The 26,510-nt window shown below is 41.1% G+C and overlaps 1 protein-coding gene across 1 annotated transcript in view; it reads left to right on the plus strand.

Moving 5' to 3' along the window:
- The window catches only part of PRKCE (protein kinase C epsilon), a 518,187-nt gene that overhangs the window by 396,865 nt on the left and 94,812 nt on the right, over positions 1-26,510 (plus strand). The window contains exon 11 of the mRNA XM_075595803.1: positions 19,986-20,140. Coding sequence (XP_075451918.1) covers positions 19,986-20,140 — 155 coding nt within the window. The remainder of the gene's footprint in view (positions 1-19,985; positions 20,141-26,510) is intronic.

The following is a 26,510-nucleotide window of genomic DNA, read 5'->3' on the forward strand; positions in this document are numbered from 1 at the left end:
CAACCAACACAGACACAACACACAACACACACACTTTCACCGGGGGGGGGGGGGGGGGTTGGTATGCTCCTGTTCCGGTCCCCGTAGCTACTGCACACAGACAGGAGGAGTTGTCTGTGTGCAGGGAATGCCCCACCCCCGCAGCAAGCCACAGAGAAGCAGCAGCACGGAGCTTGAGCTGCTTGGCCGTCCGTGCACAGCTCTGCTCGCCCCCAGGTTTCACCGCACACAGCCTGCACCCCCCCCCCCCCAAATAATTTTGCGCGCCCTCCACTTTGCGCACCACTGATCTAGCACACGGAGGTATATTATGGCATAGCACTGCTTAATAAATATGGCCCTCAATGTACAATCTTTAACACAGATGGTATGAAATTTGGATGGATTTCAATCATAAGAAGGTCATCATCCAGCAGTGGATCGACAAGGGTTGATGATGATTATATAGCATAGAAGCCCATACAAATATAAAGTCGTTCTAAAACTGGAATGTAACATAAAAATGTAATTGAGTATATGCTGTAGTTTGCAGTGCACAATCTCTACTGGCAGATGATGTTTACTACTCATTTTGCGCAATTGTTAATGTATAGCTGAAAACGCTCATACACAAGAACGGGAGTTCTTTACTGTCAATTATTTCGCAGATAATGAACAGATGCCAATGTTTAACTTATTAATGTTACGCAAGTATGATAATCTACATAATAATCAGGGAAACCAAATCCCATTTGGTTATTAATTTAGCTAATTGTAGGCCATGTACAGTAACTGCATGCTAATCCTCAGAATCTTAAGTATTTTGAATTAACACACAGCCTCCTCTGGTCCAATTAACTGACTAAGTCACAAGTTTCATTAATTATGCCAAAATCAGGATTAAAGAGACATGTAGTCAATGTAGTCTGACATAGCAAAATGAGAATATTGTTTTATAGGTAAGAAAATGTGGTATTCATTTTTAAAGATCATGGTTATTTACACTCTACCCATCTTACACTCTGTATGCCTAGTTTTTCTACATAATTTCCACTAAATTGATGCCCATTAGTATCATGGCTGATGCCAATATTAATGATGTCCAAACTGAAACTGACTTTCCATTCCTATGCATGCATTCCCTCAACAGTTGTTTGATGAAAGACCTTTTTCCCACTCCTACGTATAGCAGAAGCACAATAAAGTAGATTCATGCAGTGCTTTTACTGTAGATCATGTTTTGTTTTCATTTCACTTCCTGGACTGCTACAACAGACATAATTATTCATTGTTTTATTCTCATTTGACAGACTTAGAAATATGTTTTTATTGGCTACATTTTCGGAAGCCCACCTGATGCGAAATTGAGTTTTCTTTCTTAAGACATTTAAGGTTGTGTCAGATTTTTCTTTTTCTTTACAACTGCACCCACAATGTAGTTTGTATTTCTTCTAAATATATGTTTTTTTTATTCTAAAAAAGCTCGTGTTGCCATGTACGATTCCTTTGCATTGTGCAGTGAAGCGTCACAGACAGTATAGACGAATTGCAGCAAGTTTGACACTGGTTTGCGTTTCATACCACATACAGGTGCGCTAACAAGTATTCTAAAACTTGCCTTAAACTTGCCTTGGAAAATCTGGGGCTATCACCAACAAGACCCAGGTACATGCTGCAAACATTTCAGTTACATTTCTGCAGAGACTAATGGCCCATCAGATTAACACAGCAGGGGTCCCTGGCAGTCCCATTCAGTTTGAATGGGACTGCCAGGGACCCCCGGTGTTAATCCGATGGGCCATTAGTCTGTCTGCAGAAATGTCACTGAAATGTTGCAGCATGTACCCATCATGTACCTGTGTCTTGTTGGTGATTGCCCCAGATTTGTTTTAGAATAACCGTCGGCACTACAGTACACCTGGTACAAGTCAGGGTTTCTCGGCAACTACGGCAGGCAGCAGACTAACCTTGCAGGACCATATATCCGTAAAACCGTAGTGGAAAGTAGTGATTTTTCCATGCCACCTCTCCTGTCCAGATTAGTCTCAAAGCTGCACAAAGCTCAACCTCTCCTAATACCAGATATCTCACTAAGGACCCTATTTAATAAACTCTGAATAATCAGTGGTGGAGTTGTAAAAAAAAAAACTAAATGGCTTCTCTTCTCCCAATACATGTTTATGCTTTTCCCCTGATTCAATAAAAAATAGTTATGCATGGTATTGGTCTGGAAAAAAAACCCAGTCAATTTGCATACATAAATACAGCAGAGATTAAAAGTAGTGGTAAAAACGGTAATAAAACCAAGGATTGAAATGTGACATTTGATATATAACTGGCAATTTTTCTCAGTTTTGGTGAAAAGGTCTCATGTCTAATGCCAAAGTGCGGGGAAACAGTTTCAGGCGAGGAGAGGTGTTTGATACTATTGTGAGGGAGCAGGGGGTCTTCTGAGCTGAAGAAAGTTTATTTCCGGTTATGGGGTGCCGGTATCTCCTGCAATGTTAAAATCCCACGGTCACGTGACTCACAGGATTTTAACATGGCGGGGATACCGGCACAACACACAAAATCCACGGGGAGCATGGGGAGGAAACAAAAATAAATTTAAGTGCAGCAAAAATGAAAATGTGAAAAAAGCCTTCAATTGACTTGGCTCTAATGAATTGACTACTTACAAGATGTAAGAGTCAAAAAGGCAGGGTTGACTCAAACGGTCAGAGGTAAGTGGATGATGCAGTTGTCATCAAAGTGGATCAGGTCCTCAGGATCACGTACCCCAATGTAGAGAGAAAAACTGGCATAGCGCAGATCAATCAAGATAAAAATAGCTTTATAACAATAAAATATTATACTCACATTCTAACAATAAAAAACGGGCATATCACACTGCATTAGTGTAGGAAGATTTTAGCCAGCTGGCTCACCGTCCCACAACGTTCCCCCACTCCTCCGCCTCAGCCGGATACCGGCACCCCATAACGGGGCCTGTAACTTGGGAAGCAGGGGGTCCCCGGACCTGAAATCAACGCGGTTCAGCTCCGAGACGCCCTGCTACAATACTGTAGTATTAAGATTAAATAAAAAAACCACTATCGCCTGTTAGAGGCGTGCAGGAAGAGTGACTGATTCAGCCTCTGTGTGTCTCTTACAGACAAGTAGACCCCGGTAGGATTAACACTGCAGGTACTCCTGCTGTGTTATTCCTATGGGCCATTTAGTCTGCAGCGGGCCATCTAGGTCCACCATGCACTATTGTGCGTGATTCAACCCGAGAAATTGTTGGATAACGGCCGCTGCATCTGTATCATATGAAAATTTCCCTTGCAGTAAATTCCCTTGTTGGTGACGGAAGTGCACTCCCAGGAGTGACGGCTGTTGGCGGAAGAGGCCGTCGGCGACGTCAGTGCTGGTAGCTTGGCGCACATGCGCAGAGGCCTCCTGCGTTCGGCGTGCATGTGCAGAGGCCTCCCGCGCTTCCGCAGAGGCCTCGCACGCATGGCGCACATGCGCAGAGGCCTCCTGCACTCAGCGCACATGGCGCGTTCACACAGGCCTCCCGCACTCGGCGCACATGCGCAGAGGCCTTCGGCGTGCATGACACGCAAGAAAATGTCCACTTCGGTTTAACTAATCTCGGTTATGTAGGAGCAACAAACTTGATTAATAATTATCAATAATAACTCCTGGGTAAAATAAATAAATGACATTAGACATTGTTACATTTCATCTTACAGTATCTGGTATTTTCTGTGTTTTATTTCCCACCTTTTACATTTTGTTTCTTTTCATTTGCTAAGCCACAGGGAAGGAGGTTTGAGAGATAATGAAAATAACATATCCTGGCCTCGCCTTCAACATCCTACATTTTATGTTAGCCAAAACAAACTTTGATTGGATAAAACTCTGCACTTTACATGGAGTTTCAATTATAATAAAACAGCTAATGGTTTACTACAAATTGCTGTTTTATGCTTCTTTATGGATTTTACTTAGAACATTTTGTTCAGCGATGCTGTTCATAATGAGACTTTGTGGTTGACGCACTGAAGCTGTGTTATATTCTGTGCATATTCTTGTGATCACATTGCAATAGCAGTTCTTTGCTGTGCTGTCAGGCTAAAGCTTCTATGTCACGGGAGGACCTTTGTTTATAGGTACGTGGGACATTAGTGAAAAACTTTGCATAGCTGTAACAGCAATTTGTTTTCATCACGGAAATATTTCAACCTTAACAAAGACTTAACCAGTGAATGTCTGCTGCCATTATCATATAACATAATTCATGTTTTACCATGTGCGGTATAGATATCAGAAATGAGCATACAAATTAGTCAATACAACCAAATTACTCATTGTTATGCAATTCACCAAACTTTGATGTCTGGCAATATTAGACTATTGGCAAAAAATACTGTTACTTTTTATCACCTACCCCAGGCTGGCGCTAGACCTATCTTGCCTATGTACATAACGGCCATTATATAAATGTAGACAATATAGGACTTAACAACCTAGAATAGGAAATTAAAATGTATTACCTAATATTAAAGCCTTACTAGCCCAAGTAGCCAGCTAGTCATGGGTAACTGATCACTAAGGGGTTAATACAGTCCTAACACTAAACTACCTCACGTTGCACACCAAAAAGGATAGGAAGGCATTGCTTGGCCTATTTGTAATACAAAGCCACGCAGACCAGGCAACAAGAGATCCTGAAATTCGATGGAAGACCTTGAGATCTTGATAGTTTTTTCCTTGAAAAATCTTCTAATGTGTGCTTTTCTTGAAAATCTTTTCTTCTAGGCAGATGCAATATATTTGTATATGTTTTTTATTATTGGTTATGGTTTGTTTTTGGTACATTGGCCTACAGTCCTATTAGCTATATTTGGGTAATAGGTCTATTAGCCATTCTTATATGTATTTTGTGTTATAAAAAACCTATTGATCCTGAGGGAATTTAAGTGTAACGCCCCAAAATGTGTGAAAAAGCAGCTTGGGAAATGCCTACAGTAACAACTACTGTACCCTGAAATTACCCTCTAGCACAAAATAGAACTGCCAGTAGTTTGATAATTAGTGGGGTAACTATTCTAATATGTATGTATGTTAGGTTCCTCATCACCTGAATACATTCTGAAGTTTCCATGGTTATATGAGGAAGTAGGTGGTACATCTGGAGTTCGTTATCATCAGGCACCCAAAATACATTAATTCCATCCCTCTCCAGGTCTTTCCCCTTTTCTCCTTGGTCTTCCTCTAGTCTGAAGAATAATAAAGCACCAGTCCGCACTCCAGAGGTCTTGAAAAAAATGTGAAGGTTGAATCCTACAGTACATTAAACCTTTACATTTTGTTCAAGACCTCTGGACTGTGGACTGTTGCTTTATTATCTGAATGCCATGATCTGTGAATGTCTCAGCACCCGAGGCACTTTGCAGTGTTTATACTTGGAGTGCTCATTTGAAATCACTATTCTGAAGAATAGCAAGCATTGCCATCGGTGCATCAATACAGCAGCAACTACAGCTACAGTATGGCTCCAGAAACTGTATGTTGCAAATGCTTGATTCTCATAGTGTAGTCTAATATTAAGAAGGGGTATTTCATTGGGAATGGGCATTAATCCAACTCTAAATTGGGCTATAAAACAAGAAAGGTGCTGCATGCCCATAGTAAACGTATTTAAATCTATTAGGAATAGACATGCCTCCCTACGTCTGTTTGCTTGAGGGTCATACTTTAATGACCCCCACGCAAACTGTATATTGGCAACTTTAAAATGGGAGTCTCAAACTGGCCGTCTGCGCCCACACAATTTGTTTACACTATGACTTCACTGGCTTTAGCCAACTCTAAATTGGTCCCATAGTGGTCCAGTAGGACTGTATTTGTAGCAGGTCCTGATGCCTTTTGATCTCACCATGTTAAACGTGTGGAGGATAGAGATAAATCATGGAGAGAAAGGGGAAGTTTCATTGAGACATATAAAGTCTGAGAAAGACATAGAAACAAAGTGTAATCTTTAAGAATTCATGAGAATGAGATGGATGGGTTTCAATCACATGTTATCCCTTCAGTAAGAGAATGCTTTATTTATTACAAACCTGCTTACAGTTACAGCCTTGAATTCATTACACAGCACTTCACGTGAATATTTACTGCAGTTCCCATAGCAAATATAAAACTAATACATGATATCTAAATAAAATAGGTGTGTCCAAGAGGGCAGAGCAAAGGGCATGTATCCACCGGTTCTTCAATTTATACATGTGCAAGTGTTGTCTCGTATTCCACCGTGTGTCATCAGTTCTATTAAACTAGCTGGTAAGCTTCTCAGGACAGGTGGCTACTTACTGCATGCCCTGTGTTCTTGTATGATTTAAAAAGATTATCAACTCTTCCTTTATCTAATCCTATTTGTGTGTACCTTTTAAACACTGATTCTGTTCAAAGTCATTGCTACTCATGGGAAATCAAACTAAAAAAACTCATGGGAAATCAAACTAAAAAAACATTCTTAACAAGTACAAGGATATTTTAAAAGATCACGAACAACAGGAGCTTCATAGTGTTCCTTATTATTAGTGTGCAACATTTCTGTGTTATTATGCATCAATTTATTCAAATATTTTCCCTGGATCTAAAATGTTAGCTGTCACCGACTAAACTTCAAGCTCCTTGTACCAAATTTTAACATATCTAACGGACTACTGTATTTGCTATCTTGTGCTACAAATAATTATATCAGTAGTGGTATGAAGCAATCCTTTTCATTTCCGTCAATTGTTTTGTTTACTCTATACTGTATGTAATAGAGCATATTCAGTGCACTAACTAAATATTAGGGTTCAGGCCCTATGCATATTTTAAAGGGGTCCATTAAGGACACATCTTAGTTTATCATTATCTTGTATTTAATTGAACGAAACAGAGAACAAAATGAAGAAATGTGTTGATATAAAAGTATTCATAATACCACTGGAAGTAATAAAATCTGCCTAGAAAAAAATGAATCTAACAACTGAGGCATGTATTTACTGTACTAATTTGTCAGATATTGTGCTCTTTTATCTTATCAAACTATGGATTGTCTTTGCCATTTTAATCATCGGAAGGAAATGTTTATTCATGCTTGAAGGGGTGGGACAGTTGATGCAGTTTTGAGCATTTCTAAACAAACTCCTTTGGCATCCTGTTTAAACATAATTGAGTAATGAAATGTTATGGTAGTTGGAAAAATAATGTATAATGTATTAACCCACCCCTTACACATATGTAGTTATAAAAGTCCACAATAAACCACACCTCGTGGACTCATTTTAGTGCCAGTTTCCAAATTATTTCAGGTGAATATTTAGTGGGATTCTTATTGCCATTTTGATTCCAGGATGAATTATTCACAAGGTTTACTAAAGCTCCTTATTTGCTTAGATAATACCCAAGTATTCATTTTTTTCCAATAAAACACAATGCCCCATATTTGCTAGGAGTTAGTATGTTATAGCACACTTTGTGGCACTGAAGAATGAATTATGGACCATTTATTTAGATAGAGGGTTACCACAAGTATCTATGTATAAAGATATGTGTGTTCACACTAGGAAGACTTGGATAGTTTTATTTATTTATAAAATGTTTTACAAGGAATTACATTGAGAGTTACCTCTTGTTTTCAATAATGCCAAGACCATGTCATAAGAGCCACTTAGTCTTCATTTCAGTCAACAATTTGCATATATGTTTGACCTTTTTTGATCATTTGTGAGAATCATTTTAGCCAAAGCAATATTGAAATTCAGGAAGAATTTGTTCACACTAATTTGTATTACAATAATGGGAAAACAATACTTGGAGTTTGCTGATAATAGATATGTGGGGATTTGGTGCATCACACAGTAAGCTCACAGAGACATAAGTCCATTCAAGTGAATCCAAACTTCAGAACAGCTGTATAAGTAACAGGGATATTCATCCCAGGGTGAAAAGGAGACCTAGTGGTGCCCACACAGCTACCACATCAATGGTCCCTATTAAGACACAATTCACCCATGGGGCATAATCAATAAGCAATCCCACACTAGAGAGGTAATAATAAAAGGGCTGATGCCCTATACCTGACTGTGTTAGTTCCAAGTAGGATGAATTCTTCAGCGTGCAATCCTCAGAGGTTTAGATCAGAAGGTGAAGGGAGAAAGGAGCACAGCCATCCGCATCCAGGTTGCATGAAATGAAATAGGGCAACTCCAGGTTCTCAAGAAAGTCCTGCGGGACGAAATGCGTTGGTGCGTTCTCCTACACCTTTGCAAAGCTGATTTAATAAATACTTCGATTTTATTGTACCTGGAGTTGCCCTATTTCATTTCATGCAACCTGGATGCGGATGGCTCTGCTCCTTTCTCCCTTCACCTTCTGAGTTTGCTGATAAGCCTTTTCAACGGCCTAGTTTTGCTGAAAGAACACGTTTGATGCTGAAATCCTGAAACAGGTACAGTAGCTATAGATAGTTAGAGGGTCTGTGGGCTGGTAGGGAAACCCTGACCCCCAACACGATTACAACTATTGGGCTTTGAAAGGGGGAAGTATTGTACATATAAAGATGTACAGTATACCATGCTAACGCATGACTGCGATTTCCTGTAAAGGGTTACTTGATGCTTACTGTCAGCAGTTTTGCTGTGAAACTGTCACGGATGCTCACTACAACCTGGACTAGACTGTGGGGCCGAGGTGGGGATGTATTTATACCGCCGCCCTAAAACCATGGGGCCAGGTCCGGATAGCAGAGTTAGTGATGTGTAGCCGGGTCAGGGTAGGAGAGTGTAGGTAGGTCAGAGTACTTGCCGTGGTCCGGGGTTGGAGAGAGGAGAATAGTCGAAGTCCGTAAGCCATGGCCGTGGAGTGGAGAGAGAAGAATAGTCGTAGTCCGTAAGCCGTGGTCGTGAAGTGGAGAGAGCAGAAGTCCAATAACGTGCCGAAGTCAGGGATGTAGAAGAGACAGGTCAGGTGCAGGCAGGGGTCACAACAAAGATCAAGACAGGTTCAGACCCAGGCAAAACTCAGGCTGCAATGAGCACGGTGCATAGACAAGGGTATATGCTCAGCAACAGGACAGAGGAGTGGGTGGATATAAATAGGGAGAAGAACCAATGGAGAGGAGGCAGGGGGGAGTGTACTAGCAATAGGTAGAGAACTGATAAGCTGTAATTACCTTGGATGCTGAGGCTTGCCCCGTCCCTGATACTATTCTTCTGTGCACGTGTGGGGAGCGTGCGTTGTGTGGGAGGTGCGTGGTGTGTGGTGGGCACACGACACGCGGCGGGAATGTGGCGGACGGCGGACGCACTGTCAAGGCTCTGCTCCTGGCTGCAGTGACTGGCGCGCGTCCAGGAGGCTCGTCCATCCCGTGGATGTGCGCGCGCCGACGCGAGTCTGCGAGCCCCTCCGGAGGATCGGGTAAGTGCATTATGCGCGACCCTGACAGTACCCCCCTCTTCAGGGGCGACCTCCGGACGATGGTTTTAGCGGAATTTTTTGGTGGAAATTTCGGATCAACCTGAAAGTATGTACCTGCTCTAGAGGAATCCATTCCCACTCTTCGGGGCCGAATCCCCTCCAATGCACCAGGTACTAGAGTCTCCCTCTTGATATCCTAGAGTTGAGGATAGCCTGGACCTCAAACTCCTGTTGGCCGTCCACTAAGATGGGTTGAGTTGTTACATCTTGCCCCTTCACCAGGTGTAAAGCATGGCACTATATTGTATATATTGAATGTTTTATGATCAACTTGTTTTATAAACAGTTTATCAACATGTCGGTAATCTTACAAATATACCAGCTATTTCTAAAATGAAATTAGATTAAAAGAATAAAAAAGAATTAAAAAAAAAACCCTCTAATTATTAACCACATATTTCACTGTGATTAGTAATATTATGTAGTGATACAATTTCCATATTCTTTTGAACGGTCACAATAACTCTGCATTTAAAGCATTCTAAAACAATATGTGATGCACTGTACAGTATCTGTAAAACCACAGATAATTATTTCCAAATGAAGTCGTAGAAGTAAACTACAGCGTGCCATTACTGACTCAAATAAGGGAAGAAAGGTAGGTATCGTAAATATGGACGTTACAAACATACGTACGGACATACTAGTTCAATGATCTAATGACAGGGATCCTGATTAGTGTGATGATGTTTAATCAACATCTTTCAGATCAAAACAACACATCAAAGCTGCTCTTTCAATCAGTTTATTTATCCACAATGCTGTTGTCCAAATTTCTAAACAAATACTGTATGATGCATCATCTTCATCAAAATAGAGCAGGCTGGCAGTACATTATGTACTACTACTTTGATGAATTTTAATCACATCTCGTAAGTTCTAATTTCTGGATATTGTTTTTCAAGACAGGACAATTTACAGTACCCAGTGCCGTGATTGTGCAGAGAAGTACTCAAAATGTTTTTGCCTAACTGTTTCCATGGAATGACATTTCCATAATTATTACTTACGCTGAAGCGCAGACTTATTCATCACGGAAACACCCAGGTTACTATAGTAGGAAGAAGAACAAGATGGGGCCCTATAATCAATGACTAAATTGCAACTTCTCTTGTAAGATGGAGGAGAGATAAGACCCAGTGGGTACATTTATGAGGAAATAACAGATATAATAATATGTAAACAACGCCATGTCATCAAATAACCACTGTCATGAACGGCACACCTGTAAATACGTGACTTGTACAGGCATACCCCGGTTTAAGGACACTCACTTTAAGTACACTCGCGAGTAAGTACATCTCACTCAATAGGCAAACAGCAGCTTGCGCATGCGCCTGTCAGCACGTCCTGAACAGCAATACCGGCTCCCTACCTGTACCAAAGCTGTGCGCAAGCGGGGAGACTATAGAGCCTGTTACAAATGCGTTATTTACATCAGTTATGCACGTATATGACGATTGCAGTACAGCACATGCATCGATAAGTGGGAAAAAGGTAGTGCTTCACTTTAAGTACATTTTCGCTTTACATACATGCTCCGGTCCCATTGCGTATATGTTAATGCGGGGTATGCCTGTATATGTGACAAGGGTAAATACATACAGCTACCTAGCTGACTCAATCTTCACCTACGCAAGGTCCGTCAAATGAGTGATATCCCCCCTCAATCCATCACAATATATAGCATTTGACTTGTATATGTGACAAAGGTTAATTAATACACACAGCTATGTAGCTGACGCAATCGTCACTTAGGCAAGGTACCGCAAATGAATAATATCTCCCCCTTAATCTGTCACAATATACAGTAGTTTGCATTCACCGCCTACAAATAATGTCACATTTTTGGAATTACAAATAATGTACTGTATGCACATTTTTTCAAACAAACTTTTTTTTATTCTAAACTACAAAGCCCCTCAGGGGTTCCGTGGCCACCGGGGGGGGGGGGACAGCCGGGACAACTCTCACATGCTGTCCCAGGCCCGGCAGCGTGGCGGCTCCCCACGTAGCAGTGACCCAGTGGCTTCCTAGCTCAGCAGCAGCTGCCGTCGCCCGGTCGGTCACTGCTATACTTCCTCTTCCTGCCTGCTCTGGTCGATGTCAGAAGTTGCGCCACAGTCGGAGTTGAAAAAATTATTACGATCTCAGGGGCCTCAGTGCTATAGGAGTACAAGTTAAGAAAATACACAGTATTAAAACAGCTTACAGCATAACCACTGTTAGTGTCTTCAGCCAGAGTAATGCTGCGTCCTGGTTAACCTCATTGGGCGAACTGCTCACGTGGCCCGGCCGTCAAATAAGTTTGTCTCGCCACGCATCGGTTGCACTATGCATATGCGCATTGGCCTCCATTGGTTTGGATTTGGTGCAAGCCATGTCGCTCGTGCCGTCAGAACCAGTATGGCTCCCTGACGTCACTGCCATGCCCCTGGCACGCCTCCCCGTCGCCTCTGCATGCAGGACAGAAATCTCTCCTGCTGCAGACGAGTATGACGCCGCGCTGCGCTCACGCCTTCACTATGTATGCGGCCTAATAATAGCATGAAGGCTTTGGCTCTCCTCCCTTGTCACTGAACCACTCTTGTGTCTGATGTAGGGAGACTCCAGTGGATACTTGATAAAGTATGTAAGATTTGGTGATAAATATTTTGTAATATAATGTGTCGATAAACATAGTTTGCCTCTACACAACGCGCAGGGGAAGCAGGAAATAACTTGTGGCTAATGTATTGGCAGGTGAATACATCTTCAAGGAATCGGCTATGCTCTTTCGTACTTAAAGCCTGTGTACTATTTGTGGAAGATCTGAATGCAATATACAACCTTTCTAAAAACAAAATATAAGCTTTTAGCTGTAGAGTAGGAGATCAATTGAAGGGCCTTGAGCAGTACTTTTGAGGAACAAAAACCTAGAAACCTGGCAGAAAACCAAGGGAGCAATCTGGAATATGTGCAATATCATCATATTGTTTAACAAACTTACCTCCCTTCCATATATCTGAACATGGACCTTGATGGTGGTCAGAGTCTGCATCATAACCGTGTAGGAAGCTTTAGCCCACCAACAACAACTGCCCCTCTCTACTAGGGGCAAAAAGAGGAGAAGAAAAACGTGTATAAGGAGAGAAAGACGACAGAAGTAATGACCAAAAAAAACAGAAGAGGGAGAAATAAAGATAGAAAAGAAGAGAAAGGGCCTCATTCAGAGAAGGTTCATAAAAAAAATCACCGGACCATTTAAATCACCCTTTTTATGAGCGTTGCTATCACGGTATTCAGAAAGCCTTCATTACCTGTCATAGCAAAATTCACAAAACGGGTGATAGCCGGTGATCTGATGAACGACCCTCTGAAAAGGACTTACCCGGCGAGTTGTATCTGCTGCAGAGAGCTGCTCTGAGAGAGCCGTCGCTTCCTGTGCAAATATCGCCCGAAATTTATGTGTATACATTTTAATTTTGTTAATAGTTTAGCTGAGCAGCGGGTCTCCTGAGCTGAACCCCATTGGTTTCAGCCTCAGGGAAACCCTACTTCCCGAGATACAGGCCCCGTTATGGGGTGCCGGTATCTCCTATGCATTTTATTCCCATGGTCACGTGACGCAGACATTTAAATGCATAGGAGATACTGGCCCCCCATAACGGGGCCTGTATCTCGGGAAGTAGGAGTCCCTGAGGCAATCCGCTATGGTAATGAAGTTTACTGTAAATGCATTTTTATTGCACAGGATTCATGCCAGGGGTCTCTGGTGCTAATATTAATGGATATCAGCTCCAGAGATTCCCGGCATCAATTCTGTGCATGAAAAATGCATTTTTTTTCTACGTCCCATCTCGCCGCTTCTCTGCAGGTTTCCAACACCTTTAAGCCAACTTTTTCTGGCGTGAGAATTTTGTGATAAAACCACCATTCTAGAGCGGCGATAGGCGTTCATAGCCAAATCACTGCTACTAGAATTGCACGAGTTTATGAACATGCCGAAAAGTGGTGATAAGTGGCTTATCACCGCTGCCTCTGTGATTTTTTTTATGACCAATTTCTTTTGAGCAATTCAGTCTTTTATCACCCACTTATCACTGCTTACTGAATATCAGTAGGCATTTTGGGTGATAAGTGCTTGATAAGTGGCTTATGAACGCTTTCTGAATGAGGCCCAAAAAGTGAGAGAAGGCGACATGGGAAGACAAGAGGGAAGCAAAGAGCCTTGTGTAAAGATAGAAAAGAGGTCTAAGAGAAGGAGGCACAGAGGGGAAAGAGGGGTTGCAGAAGAGAGAGACAGTGAAAAAAGCATCAGATGCATCAGAAGGAACGGACATAAGGTTTGATAGGTAATGAAACCCCTATGGGGGGCTGTAGTTTAAGATTGTCCTGGGCCCAACATTCTGTTGGCAGGCCTGGAAAAGCAATTGAAATACGAAAGTTTAGAAATCTAAATAAACGAAGCAATTTGCTATCTATGTGAAACACTGCATAGACAATGTTATACACATTATTACCAAACAAATAATGACTTCATGTTTATTTAACTAGTAATTGTAATTGTTGGACAGGTGGCCAGTTATTGTTTTCCATGCAAACAATACACGTTAAAGTAATAGTGCCACATGCAGCATTTCTATCTCAAAGTTGTCAGCTACTGTATGTGGGACTACATGGTGCATCTCAGGGGTTCAGTGTCCAGACCTACTGTAGGTTCTTACGGATATTGGGAGCAGAGAGGCTCATATTGTAAACAGCAATCCTTTCAGCCTCTTCTCTGTAGAAACTGGGCTGTAGGAGGGGCTCAGTGAGTTAGGCTAAGGCCCCGCTCCCTCAGTCAGCACGCCCGCACTGCAGACAAGCGGGGCGCTGACAGACACAGACCGCGATATGCGGTCTGTAGGGAGCCGGGAGCCGGAGCGGGAGGGAGGGGGGCAGGAGTGAGAGGGAGGGGAGTGGGAGGGAGGGGAGTGGGAGGGAGGGGGGCGGGATCTGATCGTGGTGCCGTCCACCCCCCCACACACATACATACACACACATACATACATACACACACACACACACATATACATATACACATACATACACACACATACATACATACACACACACACACATATACATATACACATACATACACACACATACATACATATACACACACACACTTTAACCTGCAGCTCCTTCCCTGCTCCCTGCCCAAGGCGCCTCCCATCTAGCTCCTTCCCTCCCCTCCTCCCCATTGGCTGACTCGCGTACCATGTGACGCGTCGCCGCACGGGAACTCAATTCTCTGGTATCCCCTGCTGGCTGACGCGTCACAGTACGTAGTCAGTTGGCAGTGAGGAGGGACTTGGACCGGATCGTGAGGCTAAACAGCAATAGTGAGTTGCGTTCACGCGGCCGCCCGCGCCACCGGGCGCAGCGGGTCCCAGCCCTAAAGGCCCTCACTCTGTAAACAACACTGAGTTTGAAGCAGGAGGGAAACTGGTTCCCAGTGTCAGCTCCTTGTGATCTTGGGCAAGGCATTTTATCTCCCTATGCCTCAGGCACCAATAACATAGATTACACATTGATCTAGACAGGAGCTGTGCCTGTAACTAATTCTATGTGCTGCATACCTCACATTATACTGTAATTGTGACACACTTTGAGTAGTTTATTTAAATAAATAAAAGATTATTATTATTAAACACCACGAGGAGGTATCTACAGATATAGCAGGTTTCTTTCTTCTATCTGGTATAATGTATATTGTAATACTGTATACTGTACTAAACATAGCATTTGAATTCTATCAAACGCTGATATTCTGAGTAATACTAGAATATGTTATGCTCTCTGGGGCTGGGCAATGTAACGTCTATATAATAATAATAATAATAATAATAATTTATTATGACTGCACAGACATGCAGTGGGTAGGACAGCACCTTCATTTGAAATCATTATGTATTTGAACACTAGACCTCGTTTTTAAACTCACTGCACTTGCAAGTACAATGACACGTGGCAGTATTTTTTTCTTTTTAAATCTGGGGTGGAACTTTCTTGCTAAATTTGGTAAAAATCAGTTTACATGGCAAGAATTCAAACTTTTTGCTCTCACTGAAAGAAAAAAGCAACATATCTGTTTTTTGGTGGTACTGTATCAAAACCGCAACAGTGTTCAATTAGTAATATGAAGATTGTTGGAAATCTCAGCTACTAGTTAATTTTACCCTTTCTTCCATGTGAACAAAAGCTTGTGTTTCATTGTGTTCATGTACAGTAGAAAAATAAAGGCATATTTCCATTGCATTTTTTTTTTAGTTTGTAGTTAAACTGGCAAAAAATGTGTCCCTTTTGACCTTGACATTAACAATGCATCACTGCATGGGGAAAATACGTAGGTACAAGTAGATTTCTAAAAAATATTACGATTTTTGTTTAAAAATGTACAGTATGTTATTGAGGGTGATACAAGGTCAGTGAGCCCCAAACAGAGCCTCGGGCTCTTGTTAGACATAGAAAGAAAAATTAGGCGCTCTAGTGAAGAGTTACTAGTTAGTGAATTTACTCATTCAAATTAATTGAATGGTGCTTTAAACATACATGGGCTATGCCAGTAAAACACAGTTTATGAAAATCACACAGTAAACACAGTGATAAGTGCTTAGTGAAATATGTGATAGTATGCAGCTCAAAAAACCCATAGAGGGTGGTTCAAAGTTCTCCGTTGATTGATGTGGCAAGCAGAATTGGGAGCGCAGTGGTCACCACATATAATAAATTAAGTAGAACAACATAGTACAATAATGTATGCGGTGTTATAACTTGATGATGTCTATGAGGTGGGAACTCCATCAGCCCTTTCCAAATCTTTGTGTTCAAAAATAGCTATGGCGCTCCCTGATGGAATTTCCAAATCTTTGTTTGGACGAGTCTTGTTAGACATACGAGGATAGTGATCAAGTGAAAAAAGAGACACTTTCAACAAATTCAAATGTGTACAGATCTCTTCATGCAAAGAATATAAACCAGTAATAATAAAAGTGATCATGTGATTTTGTGTGAAAGCACACAAATAAAGTGTCCAATGCAACCCTATGGGACAACTGCAGCTCCTTCACAGGGATTGTCCAAATTCCCTCCAACTGATGTCAGAGTGCAAATAGTCCCGGATAACTATAGGAATAAAAACAGAGGGAATAAAATGTTATTTTGGAGTGTTTAATACATTTTGCTTATTTGTATTCTAAACTAGCATAGTATCATGAGTTTATACAATTGCAGACTTGGAAGATTGCAGGTGTACTACACCAAAGGTTATTGTACCCGCCGGCCTCTCATGGTGGGATAGTTTGTGATATTCTGCGTTATCACCGCTATTGAATGCTGTGATAACGCATCATACCATATGCAGATTTTCAGCCCGAGCAATGAAGTCTGCTACATCTGTATATTTATTGCATTGACACCTGGCTACTGTAGTGCTCTTCAATGCAATGAGCAAAACAAGTGTTTTGGTGCATTGGAAGTTCCATGCTCCACATTTTCTTGTGGTGTATTCTTGTATTCCCAACAAAGGTAAAATGTGTTCATTATTACAGCAGTTCTCATGCCAACATTAGTACAATTCCCATGTTCCAAATTCGATCAATTGTTCATCAATATCAGTGAACATGTGCTCGCTTTTGCTTTCTCCTCTCCTTGTACATGTAGCCTTTAACTGAAGATGTTAATTCCTTACATACATATTAATATACATAGCATTACCTATGTTAACTACCATAAAAAAAGTTTTTGCTATTTGTTCTAAACAAATACAAAATTTCACAACAGAGTCCAGAGAACAAAGTGTGACATTTCAGCTTTTAATAGCTTTCAAATGTTGGCATGCTTTGTTATTCCTCGCAATTACGAGAAGGTTCTAAAGAATGGGAACTACTATGAGCTTTGAACTTCGTCTTCCGAGTGTTTACTTGTTAAGGACGTTTCTAGCCTGGGAGAATAAGTATGCATGTGTGAGTTACATAGCAGCTGACCGATCTGTTATGTTACAACGGCAGATTTCCAAATGCAATTCCCGTCCCTGGTTTTTGATCTTACCATAATGCTGAAAATACAGTGCAATACTGTAGTGCTAAATTCTTCATACCGTGAGTTTTAATGTGCACTCAATCTTGATGGGAAAGTATGGTCTACCCAAAATGGAGTTGTTTGAGTATATGCAGGTCAGGCATTTAGTGCAGCAGGGTTTCTATGAGGAGGAATTTCCTGGATACACACGATTCGAAGACTTATGCAAAACAAAAAAGTATCAAAAGGGGCTGATAGCATCTCTTTACCAGGGTTTAATCCCAAAAAAAGGATACTCCGGCCCATAAATATAAGGACCAATGGGCATTGACTTACATGAACATGATTACATTATATAATCAGCATTAGGCTACCATGATGTATATAGGAATTACAGACATTGTGTACCAATGACTCTTATTACAGTAGCACTGATAGGGTTATTTAATCTAGCACAAATATTCTGTTTACATCTACATCCCTATAACACAAATGTAGCTCTTATTCCTTCCACTCAACCCAGGCGGTGCTGAAAAATCTGTGTAAGCTTAAATGGAGTCCTTGTTAGAATGGACATAAAGTAAAAGGTGTGCTCATTTGCATACTGTAGATCCCTAGCTGCAGTGGAAGCATTGTATGCTAAGAGATAATGGGGAAAGGCAGGGTTGCAGATCCATATGAGACATGTGAATGTGCTCACAAGTGGTATTTATATTTACTGTACGGTGGAGAGTTTTCTCACTTTTTTACTCACTATAACTTACTGTACTTTGTGTCTGTTGTAATCTTTAGAGAACCATGTGCTGGTTAAATAGTCACTGAGTTAATAATGATTACCCACAGTTAATCACTTTTTAATGACTGAGTGGGATCCATGTATTACTTTAACACATATAATACATTTTGTATTATGTAAAATTATGATATATTTTTATTTCTTATAAAGCACAAATGACTGACACTGGTATTCAAACTGGATTTTTCTACTTCAAATGCATTGAATTAGCACTAGTTTACTTTTCCATGATGTATATAGGAATTAAAGACAATGTGTATCAGCCACTCTTATTACAGTAGCACTGATAGGGTTATTTATTCTAGCACACACATTCTATTTACATCTACAACCCCCACAAATCTTCACCCCCTCTTTATCTCTCTATTTCTCCTTCGAAGGCTGCACCCCCACTAGCGCTGAGTGGGCCGCACTTGCGACAGTATCTTACATATATAGATATATGTAAGTCCCCGCTCACGCTGTGCGCGTGCGCTCGTGCGTGGGCACACACACTCACCCACGCTCGGCACTTAGATAAACAAAAAAATTATACTTTCCCGCACACTCAAATATCCGCAATGCCCCCCCCCCCTGCGCACGCGCGTAAATGCAGGACACCCGGCACTCATGCTTGGAGTGCTCCAAGCATGAGCGCGCTCAGCGCCAGCGGGGACTCAGCCTAACTGCTGGGGATATCAGTCACTCTTACCAACTATTGCAACCAAGGACTGCCATCCTTGCACTTATTCCCTCACCTGCTGTCTCTTTAAGTCTCCCAACATACCACTTAGATTGTAAGATCTCCGGGGCAGGGATTTCCTTTCCTATTGTCTGACTTTGCTGCACCTATTATATTATTATAGTTCCCTGTACTGTATTGTCTTTGTAAAGCCCTGAGTACACTGTTGGCGATATATAAATAAAGATATACCTACCTACATACATCCCTATAGTACAAATGTAGCTCTTATTCCTGCCACTAAGCCTAGGTTGCAACACTTAGCCCAGGGGTGGCCAACTCCATTCCTCAAGACCCCCCCAAAATGTCAGGTTCGAAGGATGTCCCTGCTTCAGCACAGGTGGCTCAGTGTATCAACGGATCTGTCAAAGACTACTGAAGCAGGGACTGATTGAGTCACCTTTGCTTACCTTGAATATCCCGAAAACCTGACCTGTTGGGGGGGAAGGGGGCCTTGAGGACTGAAGTTGAGAACCCCTGACTTAGTCTGTGGTGATGCCAGCTTTTTGTGGACATTAAGATGAAACATGTTGGTGGCCCTACACGTGTCTGCCATGCCTACTACTTCCACAAACCCCATTGTCACTCATTCCCATTCATGAATTGAATAGGCAAATGTGGTATATTTGAACATGTAGTCAAATGTTCCCTTGTATTCTCAGTATATCTTACAGTATACATTTATACCTCTTACATGCACAACAGTGTTGAAATAAAGAGTTATGTTTTAAGTTATTGCGTCATTGATGGCTGAATGTTAAATGCTATCCCCGGTTAACTGCAATGGCAGCCCCTTGATTATACATAACTGTGAAAGTAAAAGGATTTGCATGGCATCACTCGGAATTCATTCCAGATGCTAACACTTCTGTTTGTTAACTGCGGAAGAAAGGTGTTAAATGGTGGTGTTGTTTGTTTTTCTAGGATCGCCTCTTTTTTGTTATGGAGTATGTAAACGGAGGAGACCTAATGTTTCAAATCCAACGCTCGCGCAAATTTGATGAACCTCGATCACGATTTTACGCAGCAGAAGTGACCTCAGCTCTCATGTTTCTTCATCTGCATGGCGTCATATACAGGTATTTATTTATTTATTTTTACACCTGCCTTTTTACAGGCACTCCCCTCATTTTATTCCAGCTAGCTAAACAATACCAAATTTCTGAAATATTGAGTTTGAAACCCACACACATACTTATGATAGGATCACAAACGTAAACTGTTATGGCAACATGACTTTCCTCTTGCAGAGAGAATGTTAGTGTACAAGCTACGCACTTACCCAGTCTATCCCTTAAACCCATACTCAGGTTGCCTTTCCAGACTCCACTTAAAATAACTCACTTTAGACCCTTGACTACTTTAAAATTGAATTGGACACATCATTTATTGAGTACATTTGTATTCAGATGATCTGTTATGGCCTGGCCCAGATAACCTCACCAAGAACATTCAATTTGATACTACACCGACGACATACACCCGCAGCTGTTGCTGGGCCATGGCCCACTACAGGCCTAAGTCCAAATCTACATTACTGTGGTTGGCCGGGGAGTCACTGGGTGCAGTGTACTGTTCTTTTTTGGTAAGGTCAATCACCTGCTGTGACAATGAATAACACAAAGATTATTATTATATAATGGATCACCAATTCTACTATGAGTTACTTTTATTCATGCATGTATAGTTACTCTATGTGCTGGTATATTGTGACAGTCTTTCTATTGAATTGTTACAAAAGCCAATGCTATATGAATCCGTGATGGCCCCTCTGTCCGCGGTGGGTGGGCTAACTGATGATTCCAGGTCGTGTGGACAGAATCATTGTTAATTCCCTGCATTTTACCAGTAGTCCCACACCTTCAGGTGTCCTCCCAGGACTACATGCTGCTCTCCCCAAGCCAGCTTCTGCTGGTGCTCTGCAGCATTCTTGTTAGCGATCTGGCGCTAATAGCGCCCTTCTATCCCAGCCTCATTATGTCCGCCAGCGCATGCCTCGGTCTTTCTGCATATTTATTACCAACCAGATCTTTCACAAGAAGCTACAAATGAAGTGTTAATCAATATGATTAAGTTTGAAGGCTTTCTGATATTTTAACCTAGAGAGTAAACTATGCAAATATTACATTTAATGTACACTTTTATCATATAGAATTTTTTTTATTTGGATTTGAAGTTGGAAATCGTGAGTTGTTTAACCCCCAGGTGTTGTTAGGGCTAAGACGTCACGGTTTCCAAACAACATCACTTAGAATAGTTTCTTGTTTCAAATAGCTTAAAGTTTGGGGCTATTGATCTTTCCGAGTGTAAACGTTTCAATTGTGCCTGCAGCCATCGCCAGCTGTGTGCCAGTTTTTCGTACTATAATACAAATAACAGTTTTTGAAAAGCCTACTGCACAGTGGCCCACAAGTGACCTGTGTAGATCAACACAATCTCCTCCCCTCTCTTTCCCTTGCGTCTCCAACTCTTTGCCACTTCCTGAGTTTGTCCTACTTGTCTCCAGTGTAATTAAATTGGTGGGCAGCAGATATAAGGCTTTCAAGACAGTGCTTTTTCCTTCCATCATTTCTGAGGCTTGAAACGGAAGAGGCTCTTTGTAGTTGGTTGGGCTTGTTCGTTCTTTTTATTACCTTACATCAGACTGAAAACAAATGTAAGTTATCTTTTCCAAAGCCAAGGAAAAATATGGAGGTCCCATCTTGCGTATGAAGAATTCAATTGACACATAACACAACTTTTAAATGGAAATGAATTGCAGTTTCCAAATGAATTGCAGTTTCCAAATGAATTATATGGTAGTATCTGTGTTAATCAAGTTCCAATTTGCCCAAAAATACATAAATATTTTTATAGCGCCCTCCAGGTATGCAGCGCTGTCATTTTTTTTGCAATTATTACAAAACAATTACAATACAGGGAATATAATAATACACATGGGATAAGTGCATCAAGACACAAATATAACATTAGGAGAATTTAATTGCCCCAAAGACTTTACAATCTAAATATCAATTACATGTGATAAGTTTGTAATTTGGAGTAATAGTATATGTACTATACCCTATATAGAAAAACTACAATAGTCCTTTTAGACATTTCAACAGCTTATTAGAGACAAAAAAATAAAAGCACAATGGCTGCAGTTAGCTAGGATGTGAAGATTTCTGCTGTGACTCTCCAAAATCATCCAATACCTCCTATTGATAGGGCAGTCCCTCCAAGGGTAAAAGTATATTAAGGACAGTGGCATGTTTAGTACTGTAGGTTAAATGTAGCTGATTGATACATTGTAAATATATATATATATGCAGACAAGCATACTGTATTTTTAAATATATGTTTTTTTAACTTTTGACATTTCTATGGTAAACAAGTCCTTTGGACGTTTTTTTACTATTTTTTTCCTAATGTCTTTTGGTGAGACTGTTTACAGCTAGAGGGAATTTGCTATTTCTGCTTTGCTCCTTGTTTGCCAGGTAATTACGATGTCATCCCTAGTCAAACAGATAAACATAAGTAGCTAATATGCTGGAATCCAATGTTCCTGGAGAAATGCAAAACATGTTCATGTATCAAAAGATATAAAGAAGTATGACATCCTTCCTTTCTAAGGAAACAAATGACACTAAATTGGTTTTCTAATGTTGACCTACTAAGTTGGACTGCCCCTTTAACTGAGTGTAGCACCTAACATGGTACTGTACATCTTTTTTATCCTCCTCACTGACAAGGCGGCCAGCAACGGCAATGCATAGCTCTGCTTATCAACGCATCGCTGGCCTCTCTTGCAGTGTAAGGGGTTAAGAAAAGCTTTTAATCGTCTTGCAAGGTCAAGAGTGTTACTTAGCCCGAGGAAGAGATTTTGGCTGTCAGTAACTTATCTTATTCTGCAAAGAAGGTACAATTTGGTGAGGAAGTGCACGCTTGTTTTCACACAGTGTGAAAATGAATAGTCCTGCCATGTTTTCAGCTGTAGAAGACGTTTTGCAGTGATTCCTGCCTTTCATACAAAAACCCAGCACACATTTGTAAATGATTTGGGGGATTTTTGTGACCACGAACCTGGAGCACCAGGCTCTCTCTTCAAGCCGCTCTCTAACACCACGATAAGTAAAAGCACACAAACAATTTTACATTTTATGTAACCTCTTTATTAGCATGAGGATTTAGGGGCTTATTCAGTATCAGACGAAGCGGCTATTAGCTGAAATTCCCCATTGCTGTCTTTGGGGATTTTCGCGCAAAGCATCAGGTCTTCTGCTCTCCACAACCCCCATTCAGATTTCTTGTGTGTGTTCATAAAGTCATTACTTATATAATTATGGGTAGAATAAAGAATAACTGCTTCACCACATGGCTAATGGCGCTGGCGTCTGAGGACACAAAGAACTTTGTATTCGCAGCTGCATTTAATCTGAACCCCTTCAGTGTACATCTGCATCGCCTCAAAGGCGGATGCCTGATGGGCCTCCCCTCTGCAGTGGACCAGCGTGCTAAGGGTTAACATGTGCTTGTACTTTGTGGAACGTCAACTCCACCCACTGGAATATTAATGAGCCAAGAGGACACAAAGAACTTTGTATTCGCAGCTGCATTTAATCTGAACCCCTTAAGTGTACATCTGCGTCGCCCCAAAGGCGGACAGCCTTTGGCGCAGCCAAAGGGTGTGAACCGTTTGCTCCCGTTCGCTGATGTTTGGTGATGTTAAAGCTTCTCTATTTCAATTGAAACTCACCAGCCCTTTTATCCCCTGTACCCAATTTTCCAACTCTATCCTCTATCTGTCCATGATATATCTGTGAATTGACTGTATAACCTCTGTTCTTTTAATATACAATAAGCATGTATTGTTATAACTCTGTGCCCAGGACCTACTTGAAAATGAGAGGTAACTCTCAATTTATTACTTCCTGGTAAAACATTTTTTATTAATAAATAAATCCCACTGCTAATGGAGTAAGGTAAACATACAAACATAGTACTGTAACATATTAAAGGTATCTCCACCACGTATATTTGGAACAGTTTGTTCTACATTTTAAAGACTTCTAATTCCCTCTAAATAGTCAATTTGGTATGCTTTATTATTGTCATTATTATTATCATTATCATCATTATCATTTATTTATAATGTGCTCACATATCCCATAGCCCAGTACACTAGGGTTGGAGGACAAAAACAATGAAATATCAAATATTAGCATACAGCCCTGCCCCAAGTAGCTTACAGTCTATATGGTAGGGTAAGTGGAGACATACGGTACTGGGGGATAAGAAAATAGGTGTGTTTCGAATAGGTTAGTTAATTGAAGGAGTGGGTGTTAAAAATTTAAGTGGAATTGTGAGGAGGTAGAGCTGTGAGGGCAGGGTGTGTATACGTGTGAAGATGGAAATGCTTCAACATACATTTCAAATATTTCACCAAGACCAATTACAGAGCAGTTGTAACATCAGCGAATTGACGCAAACGGCTGACACCCTTTGGATGCCACCTTTGCTGCAAATTTGGTGTGGTTTCTAAGAGCATCTGAGGGGAAGAAGGGAAGAGAGGCAAGGGGGAGGTGCTGACAATATCCAGGTCTTTTAAGTTGTGTCTGTCTTTTCCTCATGTCTTTTCCCCCTGTCAACACTGGCTGAGTGGAAAGGAGCATGGGGTTTTTCAGCTGAGCATGGCCCAAGCAGCGACTTCCGCAGATGTAAAATTACCCCCTGTGCCCTTATTCTATAACGTACGGTAACGCCGATCAAGTGCGATCACACAGAAAGTGGGGAGCTCCACTGGGGTTTCTATCAGCCCCTAAAAATCAAGCAAGTGCCAATAATGTACCTGGTACGTCAACATGACGCTGTTAAGATTAATATTATAATTGGTCTTGCAACAAAATTTGTGCATTCAATTAACCGCAGTACTGTGAGGCGCTTATAACACAGTTATAACCCCATGTTATCTTTCATTCAACTGAATACAAGTTCATGTATTGTTAACTATTCAGTAATTGCTTCTCATTATATAGAAGAGGCCTAAAAGTGAAAGGAAGTGTCTGCTGTCACTATACTGTGCTGCAAGTTATGCTTTTTTTTTGAGGCTAAGCCCCAAAAAGTCCCATAAATATGAACTGCTGCTTAAAATAAAACCAATACTTGTAAATCCCAGTGTTATATTGTACATTATGTATAGCCAAACATGTGTGCTATAATGTAACTGCTACCGTATACTGTACTTATCTGAGTGAGCAAGTCTGAACAGACCTACTCTGAACTCCCATTGACCCGTGCCTATATAACTTATTTTTAAGTATTTTTTAAATCGATGTGTCGAGTTTCAACACACATAATAGTATCCTGTTGTTATGATTGTACAGTATGCCAGATTTAATTTATTTTGACCTAGCGCGGGGGCAACCTCCCTCGACAATGCATTAGCCGTGTGCAAAAAGGAGACACTTTGATACATCTATACAGGAATACCCCGCATTAACATACGCAATGGGTCCAGAGCATGTATGTAAAGCGAAAATGTACTTAAAGTGAAGCACTACCTTTTTTCCACTTATCGATGCATGTACTGTACTGCAATCATCATATACGTGCATAACTGATGTAAATAACGCATTTGTAACAGGCTCTATAGTCTCCCCGCTTGCGCACAGCTTCGGTACAGGTAGGGAGCCGGTATTACTGTTCAGGACGTGCTGACAGGCGCATGCGTGAGCAGCCATTTGCCTAATGGGCGATATGTCCTTACTCGCGAGTGTACTTAAAGTGAGTGTCCTTAAACCGGGGTATGCCTGTAGGTACTGTGTCCTGTGCTTACTGAATAAATGCTCAACCTATTGTACCTATGTCTGTCAGTAAGTGAGCATTTTCTGTCTCTTGCTCCATTGGTGATGTTCGGATCAGAGCAGACAGGAGATTGATGACATACTTATTACTTTTAAAACACCACAAAGTCGTTCTGATAAATGTTATTATCTGTGTTTGAGGGAATATTTATAACTGCTTATATACAAAAAAATACAAATGTTTAACCATTTTTTTCATATTGTAAATTGCACATATTAAAGCAGGGTGTCTCCAGAGCTGAACCGTGTTAATTTTAGCACTGGGGACTCCCTGCTTCCCAAACCGCGGGCCAATAGGAAGCCGTGACGTCATCCCTTGCTGCTTCTTATTGTCCTGCGTGAACGGCATTTATACCTGTGGAGCTGCTACTGGAACCCCCTATGGAGGTATGTATTTTGGGGAACAGGGGGTTCCCAGAGCTGAAATTAATGAGGTTCAGCTCCAGAGACCACCAGCTTCCCACTTAGGGAGAAAAAAAAACAGTTGCTCCTTTAAGGAGCCTTCATAGTGGCTCCCATGTGCTGGAAAGATCCTTCATCCAACAGAACATCTAAGTAGCTTTTCCTCTGCCAACATTTTATTACGTACAGATAAACTATAATT

This window comes from Ascaphus truei, chromosome 4 (genome assembly GCF_040206685.1).
Source record: "Ascaphus truei isolate aAscTru1 chromosome 4, aAscTru1.hap1, whole genome shotgun sequence".
NCBI lineage: Eukaryota > Metazoa > Chordata > Amphibia > Anura > Ascaphidae > Ascaphus > Ascaphus truei.